We start from the raw sequence: 20,462 nt of genomic DNA on the forward strand, positions 1-20,462 counted from the left end.
CTAGCTTCCTTCACCCAAATCCCATCAGAATTTTTTAACTCAAGAATCCTATTCGAACTTCTTCGAGTAGCTGTTTTAATGTGATAGAATTTGGTGTTTCTATCCCCATCATTTATCCATTTCACCCTGGCTTTTTGAAACCATAAGATCTCTTCTTGTATGAGAACCGCATCAAGGTCCTTCCTAACCTCCTTTTCTCTAGATTGGAGAGATAAGTTGGTATGATAATCAACATGATTCTGAATTTCTGCAATACTATGCAATAGGTTAGTCTTCCTATTGAAAATGTTGCCAAAGACTATCTTGTTCCATCTTTTTAAATTTGGAGTCAGATCATGCAGATTCGTTCTAGTGTCTTTCACAACATTCCAGCTCCTAGCCAGAAACTGAGTAAAGTTATAATGCTCCATCCAAGCAATCTCAAAGCGAAAGGGACGATTTTTCCAACCTGTGTCCAAGTTAGACAAGTAGACCAAAATGGGACTATGATCAGAATAAATCCGTGGAAGTACCTTAACGCCAGCATCAGTAAAGGTAGTCTTCCAACTTGCATTAGCACAGGCTCGGTCCAGCCTCTTAAAAACACGATCAAGATGAAGAAACTTCGGACCCTTCCATGTAAACCAAGGACCTGATCCTCCAAGATCCAGCAGCTTGCAATTATGAAGAACATTTGCAAAATTGGAACATCTGTTTAAGTTAACTCTACAGCCACCTTTCTTCTCATCCCGATTTGCTATTTCATTAAAATCCCCAGCCACCAACCACGGCCCATTACAATGGAGACTAATGTTTAGCAGATCATCCCATAGCTCCTGTCTATTTTCTTCCCTAGGACTCGCATAAACTGCCGTGCAAGAAAAGGAAGGAACATGAAAATTCTGAACTTTAAAATGAACAAACTGTTTTGTGTGATTAATAATTTCAACGAGACCAGTCTCATCATTCCAGAGGATCCAAATACCCCCTGAGTAACCTTCTGCCTCTTGAACAAAAGCATGCTTAAACCCAGATTTTCGGATAATGTCAGAAGTTTTTTGACCACTACACCGAGGTTCTAGAATCACTACAATACTAGGCTTATATTTCCTAGTAAACAGAAAAAGCGAATTTTGAAACTGGGGTTTCACTGCTCCCCTACAGTTCCAGAAGAATAAATTCATTAAAAACTATGTTGAACGCAAGACTCCAAGGTTCTTGCATCCTTCATTCTTGAAATATCTTCCTGGTGAACTCTGTCCACCTCCATGCACGTAGAGATGGTTGAGGTTTCAGGATTTTGGATGTCGCTGCTGTTGTCAACTGATATATCAGGACCAGTTTTATGAAATGTGTCATATAACTGCTCTTGATTCTGGTTCAAAGTGCTATCTGCTTTCATCCCATTTTCCTGATCATGTTGATTTGCTTGCATAGGACTAACCGCCATGGGAGTAGCAATTTATCTTAATATTAAAGATATATATCCTTGTCTAATAAAAAAGCCCAATCCAAAAAAATTAAGATAAATATTTTTTAATAAAATAAAAACCCTTCAATAAAAAATTTAATATTTGATAAAGTTAAAAAGAATATTTAAAAAAAATATATTAAAGAAACATTTTTTTAATTTATTCAAATGAACTAAAATGCATATCCCGCTTTATGCCTATGGTTTTGACTTCCGAATTGGATTCAAAGACATGTATATAAAAAAAAAACAAAAAGAAATATGCACCGAAGGGTCATAAAAAAACTTTGGTGTCCCTTGCCTTGTGAGATTCAGTGGGCTTCAAGTGCTAACACAAGTATAGTAGTGGTCCATTGCTCATTTTTGGGGTACTATGTTTTGTTGATGCGGCTGTTAGTTTTTTTATACGTATGGAACCAATAACAACTAGTTATCAGAGTTCTGAGGTGCATAACTGGTATCTAGATATGCCTTTGCTGGAGTATTTGCAAATTTCCATGAGCATTTAACAAAAGCAGCAGAAGTCCTATCCCCTGCCACCTCAGATATTGGTACAGCATCTGTAATCTCCTTCATATCATCTTTGCTTAGCTTCACTTTAAATGAACCGATATTACTATCAAGATGTTTTACCTTAGTTGTTCCTACAATACACGAGAGGTTACAGAAATGTTATTTGCTGGCAAAAAAAAAAAAAAGAGAGAGAGAGAGATTGATGCTAGCAGATAATATTACTTCACAGAGACATAATTTCATGCAGATGGCAAAATGAAAAGTCACTCACCAGGGATGGGTACCACATCCTCTCCTTGATGAAGCATCCATGCTAGAGCAAGTGGTGAAGGTGTTGTACAGCCATGCTTATGTGCCAACTTTTCTATCCTAAAATATAAGATCTTGTTTTTGTCTAAGTTTTCCCCTCGTAACCTTGGATCGAATGCCTGGTGAAAAGAGATGCAGGTCAGGTAAACAATGAACAAGGCCAATTGTCATCAGAAACAAAGGATTAATTCCATACCAGTAAACTGTCTGCAGGTAGACTTTCTATGACAGCCTTGCCACCAAAAAATCCCCGGCCAAGGGGACTGTATGGCACTATTCCAATTCCAAGTTCCCTGTAAGTGTTGTCACCAAAGTCATTTATATACACAAATGAAAAGGTTCCAATTCAAGCAACTGAAGGTAAAAAAAATATTTGATCAAAAGTATATATCAAGAAATCGAATAACTTGCTTTTCAAAGATATCACTCAAGAAAAAAAAGGTGGTATGTTGCAGCCATCTATGAAACCATTAAAGATGTGTAAACCCAATGATTCAAGGAACCATTTTCAGTTGTCTCAACAATTATATCAGGATGAAATGTATAAGGAGATTGCAAAGGAAACAACCAAAAAGAAGGGTGTAGAAGCAATCAATAAATGAAATAGATACCTTAAATGTTTGGTTTAGTGGAAGTTATTCAAGAGATATCCAACTTGAGTTATGAAGGAGAGTGATATTTTTTATTTTATCTTTTTTTGGATAAAAGGAAATGACTTAAACTCCTTCGTGAAGAAATGCTTGTAACCTTACAAATTGCAAAAAAAACCGTCATTACTCATTACCCTTATACATATTTGCGCATAATCATGGATAATCCACAAGTTCCACTGCGAAACCTTTAAGGTAGACCATGCTTTTATGCAATGCAATTAACTAACTAATCAGCTATTATTGCAAATTTTCCGAACAAACAACATTTAACAGATGAAATCCTGGACATGTACCTGCAAAGGGGAACAATATCTTGTTCAATTTCACGAGTCCAAAGGGACCACTCCATTTGCACAGCAGTAACAGGATGAACAGCATGTGCCCTCCTAATCGTGTCAGGACTAGCTTCAGATAGTCCTATGTACCTTATCTTTCCCTCTTGAACCAGCTTCTTAAGCTCTTCCATCTATCATTCCAAGAAAACCCAATAGCAAATCAAAGACAAAGCTACCAAATTATCCCAAATCAAGAAAGAGAAGTATTAAAAAAAGAAGAAGAAGAAGGTTTCACTGACAGTGTCCTCAATGGGTACTGTGGTGTCAATACGGTGCTGATAATAGAGATCAATGTAGTTGACACCAAGGCGGTGGAGGCTGGCCTCACAACAGGATCGAACATATTCAGGGTTACCGTTAATTATGACATTATCAGATTCCATTCTAACAATCCCAAACTTTGTGGCAATCTGAACTTGATCTCGAGGTAAGTCCTTGAGCGCCTGAGAGAGAGTTAAAATGTTATGTTTCAATTAACATTGTTCCATTCTTTAAAAAAATTCAAATGAAAAGAAAGAAAGAAAAGAAATTGAAACATATCTGTTAAAGTGGGTAGTTATATAACTAACTAACCTTTCCGACCAAAACTTCATTGGCATGAGCTCCATAAACATCTGCAGTATCAAAGAAGGTGATCCCTTTGCTGAAAGCGTACTTGATCAGAGAAATGCCAAACTCTTCGGGAACAGGAGCGTTATAATATCCGGTGAGCCCCATACACCCAAACCCCAATTTGGAAACCTATAATGATTCAGACAAAGGAAGTAACTCAAAGTGATTATATGAATGAAGAATACGAGCGGAATCAAATAAATCGAACAACATAATAACTTACCTCGAGGCCTTGGTTTCCAAGCTTCACTCGAGGAATATCTGCCATTTTTATGTATCTCTCTTCCTCTTCAAATTTTCCACCCATGACTCTGTCTTGTGTATGCTATGTGTTAGCAATCAGGGATGTTTTCTGGGATGTATAAGGCGTTGACGGTATAAGTTTATATTATATCAGTTGTTTAGTGATAGTACACTAAAAGCTTATAGAGCACAATCCGTAGCGGCTCTGTGGGCCTCTTTAGAGCCTGTTTGGATCCTCTTATTTGTAAGCTTATAGAGGATCCAAACAGTCTAGAGTATAAGAGTCTCAAGTATAAGATACGAGATTATAAGTTTATATTATACTAGTTATTTGATATGACCATCGTTCATCGTATAGTATAAGCTTATACAGCACGATGTATAAACCTAAGGGCATATTTGGTGCATAGTATTGGATAAGGCCTGATAGTTTAAGACCTGATAGTATAAGACCTGATTGTATAAGATCTGATTAAATTTTAATGTTATCCAGCGTTTGGTATGGTATTGTATAAGATAATACCTTCCAATATATTAAAAAAAATATTTTAATACATTAATATTGAAATGATATATTAGTTCTTGAAAATTGTACTTATAAGCGATATTAATACATCAACCTCTTATCAGGCGTAATCCCTCACCCTTAGGTCGGATTAAGTTATACATCGTTTTGATGTATTAAGGGATCCTGCTATATAAACTTATACTATACGATGGTCACACTAAACAACTGAAAATCTCATAACGTACAGTATAAACTTATACTATCAGGTCTTATACGTTACACTAAACAGGCTCTAAATCTGAAGGTAGGGGTGTCAATATAAGTTTTGACACGCGGGTCAACCCGCGACACGACACGAAAATTCGTGTTCGGGTTGACTTGCAAAAAAATTCATGTCGTGTTCGTGTTGATGTATTCATGTTCGTGTCGACTCGTATTTTTTTAAATTATTTTATTTTTAATTTTTTATTATTATTTTTTTAATTTTTTTTAATTTCGATCCATTTTTTTTGTCAATTACCGTTTTGACCCCTATTTTGCGTGTTATTCGTGTCGTGTCGTGTCAACCCGCAAAAAATTCGTGTCGTGTCAGTGTTGAAGATTTTGACACGAATAAAAATTCGTGTCGTGTTAGTGTTGATGTATTCGTGTCGTGTCAAATTCGTGTCGTGTCGAATTCGTGTCGTGTCAACCCGTTTTGACACCCCTAGGTGAAGGAGTAGGCCTGATAAGAAATTAGTGTATTAACATCGTTGACCAGTGCAATTCTTAAAAATTAATATATTATTTTAATATTAATATATTAAAATAAAAAGTAATTTTTCAATATATTAAATTTTAAAATATTAATATTTTTATTTTTATAAAAATTTATTTTTTGGACACACTGATCAATAGATTTTTATAAAAGTTAATATCTTATGATATTTTTTGAAGATTTATATAAATTCTTTATTAAAAGATATTTTTATTAAAAATATTTATATTTATCCTATATAGTATTATACAGTGTAAATACTAGATGATATACCTTATACAATATATTATTTTATACAATATCATGTCAAATGCTGGATAGTATTAAAATTCAATCAGGCCTTATACTATCAGACTTTATCCTATACTATGCACCAAACATGCTGTTAATACATCAAAATGATATATAACTTAATTAGGCCTAAAAGGGTGAGATTAGGCCTAATAAGATGTTGATGTATTAATATTGTTTACAAGTACAATTCTCGAGAACTAATATCATTTCAACATTAATATATTAAAATAAATTTTTTTAATATATTAATTTTTAAATATTGGAGGATATTATCTTATACATTATCATACCAAACTATCAGGTCTTATACTATTAAACCTTATCATATACTATGTATCAAACATGTCCTAATTAGTGTTATTTTGAAGGTGAACCGAACTATTTGAGCATCACGGCTCATCTACTCAATTGCACAATGCTACTCGTTAATTGCACAATGCTGCTCATTTGACTTTTAGCTTGTCGTATGACTTCCCCTGATAAAACCAACATTCGGCAATACAACTATAATCACACACACAATTAAGAAAATAATTATAAATATACATAAAGGATTTAATGTGAATTAGTTCATTTCTCAAAATAATGTTGTTCTAGATTAAAAGATTAAAAAATTATAATGAGAAAGACTATTATAACCCTGAAATGAATTATAATTACAAAAATATCTTGATTTTTTTTTCACAAAACGACGTCGTTTTGGGTTCAATGTAGATAACTTATCTATATTGGTTGCAGAAAAAACTAACTCATACATGAAATATTCTCATGTCCAAACCCGTATTAAAAATTAGGAAAAAAGTATTTTTCCATTTACTAGAGATGAAGTTATTTTTAGTGAGCCCAAAATGATGTCATTTTGAGTTATAAGATTAAAAAATTGTAATGATAAAAATTAATATAATCCTACAATAAATTAAAATTACAAAAAAATTTTGGTTTCTTCCGTAAAATGACATCATTTTGTTCTCATCGAAAATAACTTATCTAAATGCTTTACCCTAAAAATTAATGCTAGTATTCAATCGGCTCGAAAAAGAAAATGATTAAGTTTGATTTGTGGTCAGATTTTATTTAATTTTTTAACACCCTAGGAGTGATTATAGTTCAATTTTAGCGGAAAAAATTTAGTGGTGCTGTCTCGTGTGCTTTTTCCGTCGAGAGATTAATATTGTATAAAAAAATGCTCTTTCCATTGAGAGATTAATATTTGTATAAAAAAAAAAAATTGTACTCTCTTCTCTCTCTTGATTAGTTGTCATATTTTTATTAGTTTGGATCACTTAAAATTTAATGCTCTCCGTGTACCAAAACTCTTCTCAACAATTCTGAACCGTTCATCTTCAGTTCGGTTTATTTAATTATTTTTTACATTCCCACGGAGCATGGTGAACCTTGCATAGCATGCAAGCTTATCCTAATTCCTAACTAACTAGCTAGAGGGGGCGTTAGCCTCTCAATTGAACCAAAAAAAATGAAATAAAACAAGCTATGTCATATGGACTCACATCACTTATCAGCTTCAGCAGCTCACCTCACAGTCACCGAATCCATCAATCTATACCACTATTCGCTACGCCACTACCTAGAAAAAAAAATTGGTCGTGGTCCTTTTATTCAGGAGATAATATTTAAACAAAAAATTATTTTTATTTCTCATCTCTTTTTATTATTCATGAAATTTTTATTGATTCGAATTACTGAGTTAATGATAATAGTATGAAATCACTAAAATTCTTAAACACTACCTATTACTCACTGCCACCTTCAACCATGCAAGGAAATCTTTGGGTTGAAAGACTAGGAAACTTGCGTCGTAGTCTTCATCAAGCCTAAATATGAGGCTGTTATTCTCCATTTTCCCACAAATAAAAAACTGTATATTCTTAGAAAAAAGTGTTTAACTTTTTAAATGACACAACTTATATCTTTTCACTCTAACAAAGAGATGAGACCCACACCTTTATTTTTTGTCAACCATCTCTCCTCCGTTATCTATCTCTTTTTCTCTCTTAAAATGACACAATTTTACATCATTTAAAATGACACACGTTTTTTTCCATATTCTTATAGATGAGAGATATTTTAACTACCAAAATTTTTCACTACCAATTTACTACCTATCTAATCACCATTAGATTAACATTTTCTCTATCTTCACCATTAAATTAACATTTTCTCTCTTTTTAAAAACTTTTTAATATTCTCTCTCTTTGATCCAACGGTGATGTGATGGATAATAAATTAGTAATAAAAGTTTTTGATAATTATAATATCCTCACTCATTTTTATGTCCCTTATTTTGTTATTATTTTGCCCAGTAGCAGCTTTTACTTTCATTCTTTTTTTTTTCTCCCTTTACCTATGCAGGCACGTATGCTCAATGTTTGCTAATTGTCAGCACAGATAAGAATGATTTGCCATCTAGTGATTCCTTTCAAAGTGCACATTTTTGTTCCCCAAAGCATGAGGAGCAAAATCCTCATCATATATTGTTATTCATAGTTTTTTGTTACATCACAAACTCGTAATGCAGTTCCAATCTAAAACTTTAACCAAACAAAATATCTAGCAAGCCAACCATCGAGACATGGATCATATTATTGATATTTTATTCATATTCAAGTTTTATTAATATTCGCATCTACATCTGCAGCACTCTAGCGACCTTGATGAGTGCATTCTCCAACCGGAAGGGATTTAGAGTGCTTCAGGTTGAGACCCTCGACTCTTTTGGAGGAGTGTTAGCAAACTTCCAGGAATTTTGATCATTTCCATTGAAGTATTGACTACCTGCTACATTATCAATGGGAACCGCCTCAGAAATTTCTCTCAGGTCCTTTTCTGATAGTTTCACTGCTAAGGCACCAAGGTTTTGCTCCAGGTTCTTAATCTTAGTTGTTCCTGTAAATGTCCAAAGAAATTGTGGGAAATAATTATACACTTTCACAATAAAACAGATAATATTGAACATATATGTGCTTCTTCGTTGAATAGGAGGGAAGTACTAACATTAAAAATAAAATCCCCAATACTTTAGCTATACTTAAAAAGTTAAAACTTCCATACAGTTAAAACTTCCCAAAATACTTTATATGTACACCGTAATATTTATCTACGACACGTGAATAGTTAAGGATAGTTTAGGAAAATCATTTTTGTTTTTATTTTTTATTTTCCATAATAAGTAAAAAAATTTAAAAAAAAATATTATCTTATTTTCAAAGGTTTGTATAAGAAATCATGAAACCGATAAAAAGAGAAATCATTTCCTTGAATAAAAGAGGCGTTAACATGTAGTCTTGACTTTAGAGACTCGAAGAAGATTGGACATAGAACAAAAGAAATCTCCAATATTTTTAACAAAACTTCCTATTGTGGAACTCTATGAAATAAACACTTGAGAAGGCAAGCAGAGAAGCATGTGGCGTGACTTACTGTTCATTCTCAATTTCTCAGCTCTAAGGACCGTTTGAATGGGCTTTTAAAAATGGACTTTTTATGCAACATTTATTTTAAAATGATTCTTTTCAGAACGTATGGATTAGTATTTTTATTTTTATTTTGAACAAACGGATTAGTATTTAAATAGCAGAATTTTGGCTTCCGGTTTCCAAAAAGCACCATTTTAGCTTCTGCTTTTTTTCAAAAGTTGCATCCAAACACAAGTCTACATGTGAAAAAAAAAAAAAAAAACTTTTATTTTGCAAAAAACAACTTCTCAGTGAAAAAAATCCATCCAAATAGGCCCTAATAATTGAGAAGAATCTACAGCCAGTAGCTTTAGATGACACTACCATATGAAATGCACAACTACACTGCCCATACACTACAGACGAAAGTGTATAGTTCTTCACTTATTTGATCAGTGCACAAGTACAATGACAGAATATAATGTGCATAATAATTTGTTTCGATTGACAAAAAAGAAGAAAAAAATACCATATTCCTGAGATACTAGCTCAGAGTAGATAGTATCAAAGATACTTTGCCGCATACTATTTACAACAAAATTAAAAAGATATTCTGTCACTCACCAGGGATAGGTACAACATCCTCGCCTTGTTGGAGTACCCATGCTAATGCCAACTGAGCAGGAGTGGCGTGATGCTTCTGAGCTAGGCTTTCAATCCGATCATATATACTCTTGTTCTTGTCCAAGTTCTCTGCTTGGAAGCGGGGATGTGCAGTCTGATATGTGAAATAACCATCAGAAAATAACATGTATTCTTTTCACCAAAGAAAAAGTTTAATTTTTATTCTCTTTTGAGCATCATTGATGTGAAAAAAACAAATAAGCATGGTATCTCCTCCATCGTTACTCTAGTCTAAACACAAGTATTTGCAATTGAAGGACATATACATGTTGTACAAAATAAGACAACAAACTAAACAATATTTAATTCAAGATTGAGAATTGATCATTGTTATTTAATGTTTTACCACACCTAATAATTCCATGGTATGCAGCAGAAACACACAATTAAGTGCTAAAATGCTATACCAGGTAGCTAACTGCAGGCACATTTTCCAAAACTCCTTTGCCGCCAAAAAAGCCACGACCAAGAGGACTATATGGTACAATTCCAATTCCTAGCTCCCTGTATTAATCAAAGCATTAAAAAAATGAAGTCACATTAAAACAAACATGCTGCCAACAGCAACTAAACCCTTTTTTTCTAACCCTCTTTTCAAGTAGCTCATGATTTAAGAGTGTTCATATTAATTTTTAATGAAGAAACAGTCATGAGAGCTGTACTCTTATGAACATGGAGAAGAACTCAAACTTACCGGCAGAGAGGAACTATCTCCTCCTCAACATCACGAGTCCAGAGGGACCACTCTATTTGTACAGCTGTGATGGGATGAACTGCATGAGCTCTCCTTATTGTATCTGGGCTGGCTTCAGATAACCCAATATACCTGACTTTTCCCTCTTCCACAAGTTTCTTAAGCTCACCTACCTTTAATAGAACAAATTTAATAATAATGTTATCTAACTATCTACCGGGATAATAATGTCAGCAAAATTCACACACACATATATATATATATAGGATAGAGTTATATTTACAATTTTTTTTGTTTACAAACTACACTATGTTCTTCTGGGGTATATAGTGTAATTAACAAAAATTAGTAAAAAAAATTTGTAAACGGATCTTTCACCATATATATATATATATATTGTGTACTAAGCTCAAATATATATATATATATTGTGTACTAAGCTCAAAATCATTTATAGGTTTATCATAGGAAGAAATCCTTAACTGTTTCCTCTATAGGTACAGAGGTATCCACTCTATGCTGATAATAGAGATCAATGTATTCAACATCGAGACGTTTCAAGCTAGCTTCGCAGCTTGAGCGCACATAATCGGGTGAACCCTTGACAAGCAAACCAGATTGATCTCTTCGTGCGACACCAAATTTTGTTGCTAGCTGGATCTTTTCTCTAGGTAGCTGCTTCAAAGTCTAGTCAACACAATCAAAGAAAAACACACACTTTATGATATCCTAACACAAATAGTAGGTAGAACTGAGAAGAAATCCTTGTTAAGTTAGGTACCTTTCCAACCAAAACTTCATTGGCACCACCAGTTCCATAAATATCAGCAGTATCAAAAAAGGTGATCCCTTTACTGAATGCATATTTAATAACAGAGATGCCATCCTCTTCGGGAAGAGGATCATTGTAGGCCCCGCTAAGGCCCATACATCCGAATCCCAATTTTGAAACCTATGAAAAAAAAAAAACAAAGAACGGGTAGAAGAGGATTATGCCATCTGAAAATAAGAGTAATCGAAGTGAGTAAAATAGTGAGCATATGGTTAATACCTCAAAACCCTGGGTTCCGAGTTTCACCCGAGGAATCAACTCACTCTGCGTAGCGGCCATTTTGGTTCCTCAATAATCCAAATCTCAATCCTTAACTCCTGCTTGTGCTGGATTATATGTCCACAGTCGCAATTACTTTATTCCTTCTACAGTCTTTGTTTTTGTCACTCAATGCGTTAGCACGGGCTTGTTTTCCATCACTGCTTATGTCACACACAGTCTTTGACATCTGCGTGACTGTTTCTGTTTTCTTTTATTTTACATATGGTACTACTTTCTAATTCTGTTATATCAAAATTTAAAGAGAAGAGAAAAAGATAAATATTGATTAAAATTTTGATCTAATAATATTGAAGAATAATAAATAAAGATAGGCAAAAAAATAAAGTAGATAGAATAATCTAATCCTATATTTTTTACTTTTATTATTTATTCTTAATAAAAACATTTTAAAAAATGAAAACATTCTTCCATCTGTACTGTATTTTAAATATGAAAATTAATTTAAGTATATTTCTAAATGAAATGGAAGAATATTGTAACAACCAATTAGGCTTACTACTAATATTACCACCAATTAATTTTACCGTTAAATTGATTATGTTGATCCAACGGTTATATATATTTTGATCTTTATATGATTATGATTCTCATATTTAATATTTAATATTTATTTTCACCTTTGTATGATTATGATTTTTCATATTTAATGTGAAAAATCATAACCATAACTGTTGGATCAACATAATCTATCTAACGATAAAATTAATTGGTAGAAATATTAATAATAACTTTAATTGGTTGTTATAATATCACATTTAGTCTCTAAAAGACAAAATGTAATTTCCAAATTGAAATCTAAATATAGTAATTTTTTTCTTCCTTGTATGCCAAGCTTATCATTCTTAGCACTGAGATCAATAATTGCAATACACCTTTTTTCTTGGTGGTGGGGCCCCTGGTACACCTGTTTATAATATCTAGTTTTTCACAGATTTTGCGGTTTGGAGTATAAATTTTGTTTTTCCTTTCAAGTTTCTTTGATGACTTTTCTTCTTATTCTATTTCTTGATTTTTATCTAGTTGATAATTTTATTGAATTCCTCTATATTATTATATAAGAGATAATATATATATACATATGGAAAAATTTACTCTTATGCAACATAAGAGTAATTTTATCTCTTACACACTCATCGAAAATTGTGACACTCCTTTTTTCCTTTTTCTTTAAATGGTAGACCCCACCATATGTATCTCTACAACATGAGAGAAGATCTCTCATGTAACATAAGATTAAATGAACTATATATATATATATATATATATATATATATATATATATATATATATTCATTGCTAGAGGTATTCATCAATCGATCCAAATCGATTCAAATCACTGTGATCGAACAGAAAAATAGATAACCGAATAAATCGAAAATCGAAAAAAGCCTACAAATTTTAATTGGATTGGATCGGTTTTTTGATTGGTTGATGAAAATCGATCTAATCCAAATCGATCCAATATTCTAATTCTCCTCAACTTACTTGGACCTTTCCTCAATCATAACTCAAAATTTTTTAAACTCAAGATTCATTAACACATCAACTAAATTCAAGTCACATCTCATCAACAAATATCATCTATGTAGAGCTTCATATCTCATTGTAAAAAAAAAAAACTATATTATCGTTTACTTATGATTTTATATTCAAAAAATAATAATTTACAAAGCCAATATATTCCAAAGATGTTATTTGCACAATAATTATGAAACAAATTTTAGAATTTTCAAAAAATCGAAAACCGATGTAATCCAAATCGAAAAAAAATTGAATTGGATCGGATCGGAATTGAAAAAAAATTCAAACTGAATGAATTATTACATGATCAAACTAAAGGAATTGGATCAGATAATTTTTATTTTCAAAATCGATCAAATCCAGACCGTAAACACCTATACCCATTATTATTGATTGTGGGTTCGGAGATTTGGGTGGATTTCAATAGAGGTACTTACTGTGATTTTCTTCCCATATTGAATTTTCCACATAGGAAGTTAGGAACGTCTTGGTGCTATTTATTTTTCGGCGCTGTTGTTATTTGTTTTTTTTTTTTCTTGTTCTTATTTTTCCAAGAGGTATCACAGGCACAAATTGTTTGTTAACATGACATGACACACGGGTCTCTCGTATGTAAAGCATAGAACAATCAAGTCAGTTGAAACGTGACGTTAAACTATTCAATTATGTTTTTAAATCATAACATAAAAGTTTGATTTGTTACGTGACATATGCTTTTACTTTTGAACTTAACGACTTAAAAGTTATTCTAAAGATTTATTTTGCATTAAGGTCTTCATGGCTAGATCCGTGTGCAGCCCAACCCGAACTTAGTTAATTAATGAAGATATTATTTTTTCCCTTAAAACCTGACTTGATTTGTGTGCAGCCCAAGTTTCAATGATTTTTACAAACCCGAACCGTTTAACTTAAATGGGTTGAAAGCCCATAACACGGATAGCATTTTGAAAATAATTTTTTTTTAAAAAATCCGTCTTTATTAGATATGCTTGTACGGTAATATTTTTGTCACCTCTCAAGAAACCAGAGCAGTGAAGGGGAAAGGGCAAAGGAAAGGAACATAACGCATTGTTAGATTTGAATTTGAGTACGCTAATTGCACGTCTAATTCTACCAAAAAATTTGTTTAATGGGGATTTGCTCAAATATTATAATCATTGAAATTTGCAAGATTGAGAATAAAAGAAAATTTATAAAATTATAAGAGAATGGGGATTTGCACAAATATTTTAATAATAAGGTATGTATCTCTTTCTAATTTATTGAAAATAAATTTACTTTGATTATTAAAAAATAAAAAATTGGAAAGTTAAACAAATTATAAAGAAAACAACTAAAAATTTAAAAATAAAATATATATTGTTATATAATAAAAAATCAAAATTTAAAAAACTCCATACGACAATAATATTAATTTAAAAAACTTTTATATTATGCATATATAACACTTCATCTCTCTGCTGGAAGATATCAAAACTATGTTGTAACATTAAAATACATCCCATATTGAAATCAAAGTACTAGGATCAGTTTTGAGCATATTTACTTTATTCTTTCCGAGATGTTATTACAAATAAAATAAATACGTTTAAAGATTATAATGTTGGAATTTTTTTTTTTAATTCCTCAAAACCTTATGGTGATAACTATCACCCACAAGCCAAGATCCATCATACCAAATAATAAAGAAAAATAAGAACAACATAAAGGTGGATGAATACCTGTCTCCATTGCAGCGGAATAACTTTGATCTTGTCTTTTGGGGTTTGTAGTCTTCCTCAGTCAAATCACCCTAAAACCGAATTCCTTAGTGTGCCGTCTCTCTCTTGATGGGGAAGAGAAACTAGGGTTATTCATTTGACGTATTGGGGACCATAACCCTTATATAGTGTTTTTATCTTTATTGTTGGGCCAATAAGCTCTCATTATACCTAGTTGGCCCAATACTGGTATCCACTCATTCAGCACATACTCACTTAGGAATCTATTTGAGAATATTTAACTGATCACTTTAATATACCCAATATATATAAATAGCACAATATAATTATTAATATAATATGTGACCCACAATAATTATTAGAAAATATAATTTTCTAACAATCTCTCACTTGGGCCACATATTAACTTGAGATAATTATATCATATATCTTTAGTGCGCAATTGTATGCTATTTTTCTTTAGATTCCTCCTTAGATACAATCTGGTCCACCTCCTATAATATGAGATCATGGCGGCTTTTGTCACTTTCAAGCGTAACTAAACCTTCCATGGTCATCGCACCAATATATTCAATGACATAGATCAAGTATGGATGAGTGGCATGGAAATTACATGCAATGTGATCTTACCATGCCTATTTCCAACTGGTCCTACTTTAATCTTTATAAGATCAATCCTAAATTTTCTGCATACACAAAGCATAAATACAAGCACAAAATTTAATACATTCAGAGGGAAAATACCATTGAATTCTTTATTCTGCAGAAAATTTAATCTTCATAGAACACTAACATAAAGAACTCCCACTAAACCGTAGTGTCATCGAACAAAACAACACCCATATGAGCAGTATGCTCGTGAAAGACCTTAGGCACTAAGCTTTTAGTAAGCGGATCCGCAAGCATGGAGTTCGTCCTTATGTATTCTATAGAAATCTGACCACTCTGAACTCTTTCTTTAACAACCAGAAACTTTATATCGATGTGCTTCGATTTTGAAGAGCTTCTGTTGTTGTTGGAGTACAACACTGCTGACCTATTGTCACAATAAATCTTCAGTGGCCTTTCAACACCACTAACTATATGCAGCCCTGTGACAAAGTTTCGCAGCCATACCCCATGGTTGGATGCCTCAAAACAAGCTACAAATTCAGCGGCCATAGTAGAGGAAGCTACGAGTGTCTGTTTAACACTCTTCCAAGAAATAGCTCCTCCAGCCAACATGTAGACAAAACCTGATATGGATCTTTTACTATTTTGGCATCCAGCAAAATCAGAGTCAGTATATCCGACGATCTCTAATTCATCTGACCTCTGATATGTATGCATATAATCTTTAGTTCTCTTTAAATACCGCATGACCCTCTTGGCTGCTTTCCAATGATCCATTTCTGGATTGCTCAAGTATCTTCCTAACACTCCCACTATAAATGTTATATCAGGGCGAGTACAAACCTGGGCATACATAAGGCTTCCTACTGCCGAAGCATAAGGTACCTTTGTCATTTCTATCATCTCAAGCTTACCTTTAAGGCATTGGGCGAGACTAAACTTGTCTCCCCTAGATATGGGCGTATCTCCTGACGTACAATCCTTCATGCCAAATCTATCCAAAATCTTTTCAATGTAGGCCTTTTGTGATAACCGTAGTATACCTTGAGCGCGATCTCGAAGTATCTGTATTCCTAAGACAAAAGATGCATCACCAAGGTCCTTCATCTCAAAATCTTTAGTGAGAAGTTTCTTGGTTTCATGCAATAAGCCTATATCGCTACTGGCAAGTAAGATATCATCAACATATAGTATCAGGAATATGAATTTACTCCCACTAAACTTGTGATACACACAATCTTCCACTAAGTTCACCTCAAAGCCATAGGAGATAATAACCTGATGGAATTTGTGGTACCATTGACGAGAAGCTTGCTTAAGGCCATAGATGGACTTTTTCAATTTGCAAACCATAGACTTTGAATCTCTCAATACAAAGTTTTCTGGTTGCACCATATAAATTGTCTCATCAATGTTTCCATTGAGAAACGTTGTCTTTACGTCCATCTGATGTAGCTCCAAATCCAAATGAGCCACAAGCGCCATTATTGTCCTAAAGGAGTCCTTCGTAGAAACCGGAGAGAAAGTCTCTTTATAGACTATGCCTTCTTTCTGAGTGAAACCTCTAGCAACTAGACGTGCCTTATATCTTTCGATGTTGCCATTTGAATCCCTTTTGGTTTTAAATATCCATTTACAACCAATGGGTTTCGCACCATTAGGCAACTCAATAAGATCCCAAACGTCGTTGTCTTTCATAGATTGCATCTCATCTTTCATGGCATCAATCCATTTATGAGCATTAGAGCTTTCTAAGACTTGTTGGAAGTTGATTGGATCATCTTCCTTCAAGCTTAAAATATTTTCATGCTCTTGAAGAAACACAATATAATCATCAGGAATTGCATTTCTCCTTTCCCTAGTGGATCTCCTTAATGGCACTTCTTGAGTTTGTTGAGTTTGTTCTATAGGTGGCATAGGGGGTGATTCATTATTGTCTTGACCCAAAACAATGTCAGGGACCAAAGCCTGTTCCATAACAATGTCATGAACAGGGACCTGATCATTAATTGCTTGTTCCGTAATTGCATCTTGAATGACGACAATATTAGGAAGAGAAATATTATTTTCTTCCTCATCAAAGACAACATTCCTTATTTTATCTTCCCCCAAACTCAATATCCTCAAGGAATCTGGCATTTCCCGTCTCCAAAAAAAGGATCTTGTAGTGGGATTATAAAACTTAAAGCCCCGAGAGTGTTCAACATATCCAACAAAATAGCAGCTGATTGTTCTTGAGTCCAACTTTCTTTCATTTGGCCTATAAGGCCTTGCTTTTGCTGGACAACCCCAAATGTGTAAATGCCTTATGCTAGGTTTCTTTCCATTCCATAGCTCATAAGGGGTTTTTGTCACTGCTTTGCTGGGAACCCTATTAAGGATATAAACTGCAGTCTTTAGTGCTTCTCCCCAAAGTGATTCTGGCAATGAAGAATGACTAAGCATACTCTTCACCATGTCTTTAAGAGTCCGGTTTCGCCTTTCCGCAACACCATTCATGCTAGGTTTACTTGGCATTGTGTATTGCGGGACGATTCCACACTCCTTTAGGAAGATCGCAAAGGGCCCTGGACGTTGTTCACCTGATCCATCAGATCTACCATAGTATTCACCACCACGATCAGATCTAATGACCTTAATTTTCTTGCCTAACTGAAGTTCAACTTCAGCTTTAAATTCTTTGAACACATCCAATGATTGTGACTTCTCTCTAATCAAATATAGGTATCCAAATCTTGAATAGTCGTCTATGAATGTGATAAAATATTGTTGACCATTCCAAGAGGCTATAGGAAATGGTCCACAAATATACGTATGAATCAATTCTAAGATGTCTGAAGCTCTGTTGGAACCTATTTTCCTTATGTTTGTCTGTTTTCCCTTTATGCATTCAATGCACACCTCAAAATCATCTAGATCAAGGGGTTCAAGAATTCCATCAGTCACAAGCCTTTGAATTCTCTATTTAGAGATATGACCTAAACGCTTGTGCCACAGAACCAGTACCAACAAACTAAAGTGAGAGTCATATCCTTCTTTTCGCGCCATGCCTTGTATTTGGAACACTCTTTCTTCATGTGTCCAAATTTCTTACAAAAGAAGCAGGTGAATTCCTGGTCCTGCTTCTTTTGCTTCTTTGGCAAAGCATCCATATTATCCTTAGCTCTCTTTCTTTTCTTGTCTTGAGAGGTTGATGCCAAGTGAGCACTATCAGTCTTCTCTCGCTGTAACCTCTCTTCCTCTTGCACACAGTGAGAAATGAGCTCATTAAGAGTCCATTTTTCCTTTTGAGTGTTATAACTCACCACAAATTGACCGTATTGTGCAGGAAGAGAAATAATAACTAAGTACATGAGCAACTCAGAGGGCAGCTCTAACTTTAATGCCTTTAGTTTTCTAGCAAGATTAGACATTTCCATAATGTACTCCCTTATGTTTCCCTTTCCTTTATACCTCATGTTTATGAGTTTGGACAAGGTTTGACCAATTTTAGCCTTTTCATTTCGAGCAAAGTATTGCTCGAGTTCCTTCAGAAACAACTTGGCATCAGTAGTCTCAACAATCGAGCCCCTAAACGCCTCTGAAACGGAACGTTTCATGATCATTAGACACATGCGATTTGAGCGTTCCCACTTCTCAATTTTATCCGTGTTTGGATTTTCCTGAATGGAAGTGGGTTTCTCAGTCCTTAGCGCATTGTCGAGATCCATGCAGCCGAGAAAAATTTCCACATTCTTTTTCCACAGCTTGAAATTTGCCCCATTAAGCATTGGAAGCATATTCATTTGAGCAACATAATTGGCAGCGGTAGTAGAAACTAGCACAACATTAATATTTAGTCTGTGGACAAAAATATCTACTTGTAAGTGGTACTCTTAATGTAAAAATCAAACATTGACAATAAGTCCTGTCAAATCATAGCCTTCCTGTGGGCCGACTATGAATTACATGAAAAATTCTTGATAATTGTCACATATTTATTACCACAGGTATGTTTGTTACTTGGCCAAATAATAACCTTCCTGTGGGCCGATCACTATTCGCATAAGCAATAAACACACACATGATCACACAACATATGTTATTTGGCCAAACAATAACCTTCCTGTGGGCCGATTAATATTTGCATAAATAAAATATATTTATATGACCAACCTATTTGAAATCAAATTAACCTTTTATAAATTTGGCCACTGTGGCGGCTGACAAATCTATCATATTTAATTTCAAATAGAAACCTTTAGGGATAATAAACCCATTTAAAACCAAAACAACAACAATAAAGAAAATTATTCTTTATCAATCCTCAATGTATATACATACTAGGGCCGGCAAAATGGGCTGAGCCCGCCCCGCCTGCCAAATGGGGCGGGCTGGGTTGAGTCTTTCAACCCACCAGCCCGCCAAACCCGCCCCGCCAAACCCGCCAGCCCATATGGGTCAGCCCGCCACGGGGCGGGCTAGCCCGCCAAGTCATTTTTTTTTTTTTAGGTTACCCAATTGTTATGTAGCTCCGTATCTTAGATTTCTCTGCTTGCAAGTGGCTTTTATGAATTGTTGTGGACTGCTCATACAACACTTTGTTACTTGTTTTGTTATTCTATTTTATCCTGATATGATTTTATTTTTTTATTATTATTTTTGGATTGAAAGATGCATATTTATATGCAGATTATTAAACACTGATCTTCTTGGTTTCATAAGCACATTAGGATTTTATACAGATTTTTGTATGCTTTTATGCAGATTTTTTTATGTGATTTTATGCAGAATTTAATTTTTTGTATTTTATTTTTATATTTTTTTTATTTTAGGCGGGCTGGCCCGTAGCCCGCCCAGCCCACTCATAAAACGGGCCGGGTTACTCAATTCAACCCATTTTATCAAAACGGGCCGGGGCGGGCCAGCCCATTTTAGGCGGGCTAGTGGCGGGCCGGGGCGGGCTGGCCCATATTGCCAGCCCTAATACATACATACTTTATCCTTATACCATTAACAATAAATACCTATTCATTATAAGGCTTAAAAA

At 33.9% G+C, this 20,462-nt stretch overlaps 2 protein-coding genes across 5 annotated transcripts; both read right to left on the reverse strand.

Moving 5' to 3' along the window:
* Nucleotides 1-1,752: 1,752 nt before the first annotated feature.
* On the reverse strand, nucleotides 1,753-4,217 carry LOC133286915 (probable aldo-keto reductase 1). Of its 2 annotated transcripts, none has more exons than XM_061484417.1 (7): nucleotides 4,096-4,217; nucleotides 3,834-4,001; nucleotides 3,500-3,703; nucleotides 3,219-3,391; nucleotides 2,502-2,565; nucleotides 2,235-2,391; nucleotides 1,753-2,094 (listed from the first exon to the last, which is right to left on the reverse strand). In XM_061484417.1, the coding sequence occupies exons 1-7, from the start codon at nucleotides 4,177-4,179 to the stop codon at nucleotides 1,877-1,879; spliced, it is 1,068 nt and encodes a 355-aa protein (XP_061340401.1). In that variant the 5' UTR covers nucleotides 4,180-4,217; the 3' UTR covers nucleotides 1,753-1,876. The 2 variants fall into 2 exon arrangements, with proteins under 2 accessions (XP_061340401.1, XP_061340400.1); XM_061484416.1 differs by having other exon boundaries at nucleotides 2,469-2,565.
* A 3,890-nt stretch (nucleotides 4,218-8,107) lies between these two features.
* LOC133286988 (probable aldo-keto reductase 1) lies at nucleotides 8,108-18,935 on the reverse strand. Of its 3 annotated transcripts, XM_061484531.1 has the most exons (8): nucleotides 18,918-18,935; nucleotides 11,517-11,555; nucleotides 11,247-11,417; nucleotides 10,949-11,152; nucleotides 10,466-10,638; nucleotides 10,179-10,275; nucleotides 9,712-9,865; nucleotides 8,110-8,578 (listed from the first exon to the last, which is right to left on the reverse strand). In XM_061484531.1, exons 1-8 carry the CDS (start codon nucleotides 18,933-18,935, stop codon nucleotides 8,385-8,387), a joined length of 1,050 nt encoding a protein of 349 aa, XP_061340515.1. In that variant the 3' UTR covers nucleotides 8,110-8,384. The 3 variants fall into 3 exon arrangements, with proteins under 3 accessions (XP_061340516.1, XP_061340515.1, XP_061340514.1); XM_061484532.1 differs by lacking the exon at nucleotides 18,918-18,935 and having other exon boundaries at nucleotides 8,108-8,578; nucleotides 10,212-10,275; nucleotides 11,517-11,749; XM_061484530.1 differs by lacking the exon at nucleotides 18,918-18,935 and having other exon boundaries at nucleotides 11,517-11,737.
* Nucleotides 18,936-20,462: the final 1,527 nt, after the last annotated feature.

This window comes from Gastrolobium bilobum, unplaced genomic scaffold (genome assembly GCF_033153095.1).
Source record: "Gastrolobium bilobum isolate Gb01-03AN ecotype WA unplaced genomic scaffold, APGP_CSIRO_Gbil_v1 utg3810, whole genome shotgun sequence".
NCBI lineage: Eukaryota > Viridiplantae > Streptophyta > Magnoliopsida > Fabales > Fabaceae > Gastrolobium > Gastrolobium bilobum.

Coding starts and splice junctions, on each gene's coding strand:
- LOC133286915 (XM_061484416.1), bottom strand. CDS start 4,179: ATGGGTGGAAAATTTGAAGAGGAAGAGAGATACATAAAAATGGCAGAT. Junction 2,566..3,218: donor GATATTGTTCCCCTTTGCAG/GTACATGTCCAG, acceptor CAACACTTACAG/GGAACTTGGAATTGGAATAG. Junction 2,392..2,468: donor TACCTGCAGACAGTTTACTG/GTATGGAATTAA, acceptor TCTTTTCACCAG/GCATTCGATCCAAGGTTACG.
- LOC133286988 (XM_061484530.1), bottom strand. CDS start 11,576: ATGGCCGCTACGCAGAGTGAGTTGATTCCTCGGGTGAAACTCGGAACC. Junction 11,153..11,246: donor ATGAAGTTTTGGTTGGAAAG/GTACCTAACTTA, acceptor TGTGTTGACTAG/ACTTTGAAGCAGCTACCTAG. Junction 10,639..10,948: donor CTGTACCTATAGAGGAAACA/GTTAAGGATTTC, acceptor GTTCTATTAAAG/GTAGGTGAGCTTAAGAAACT.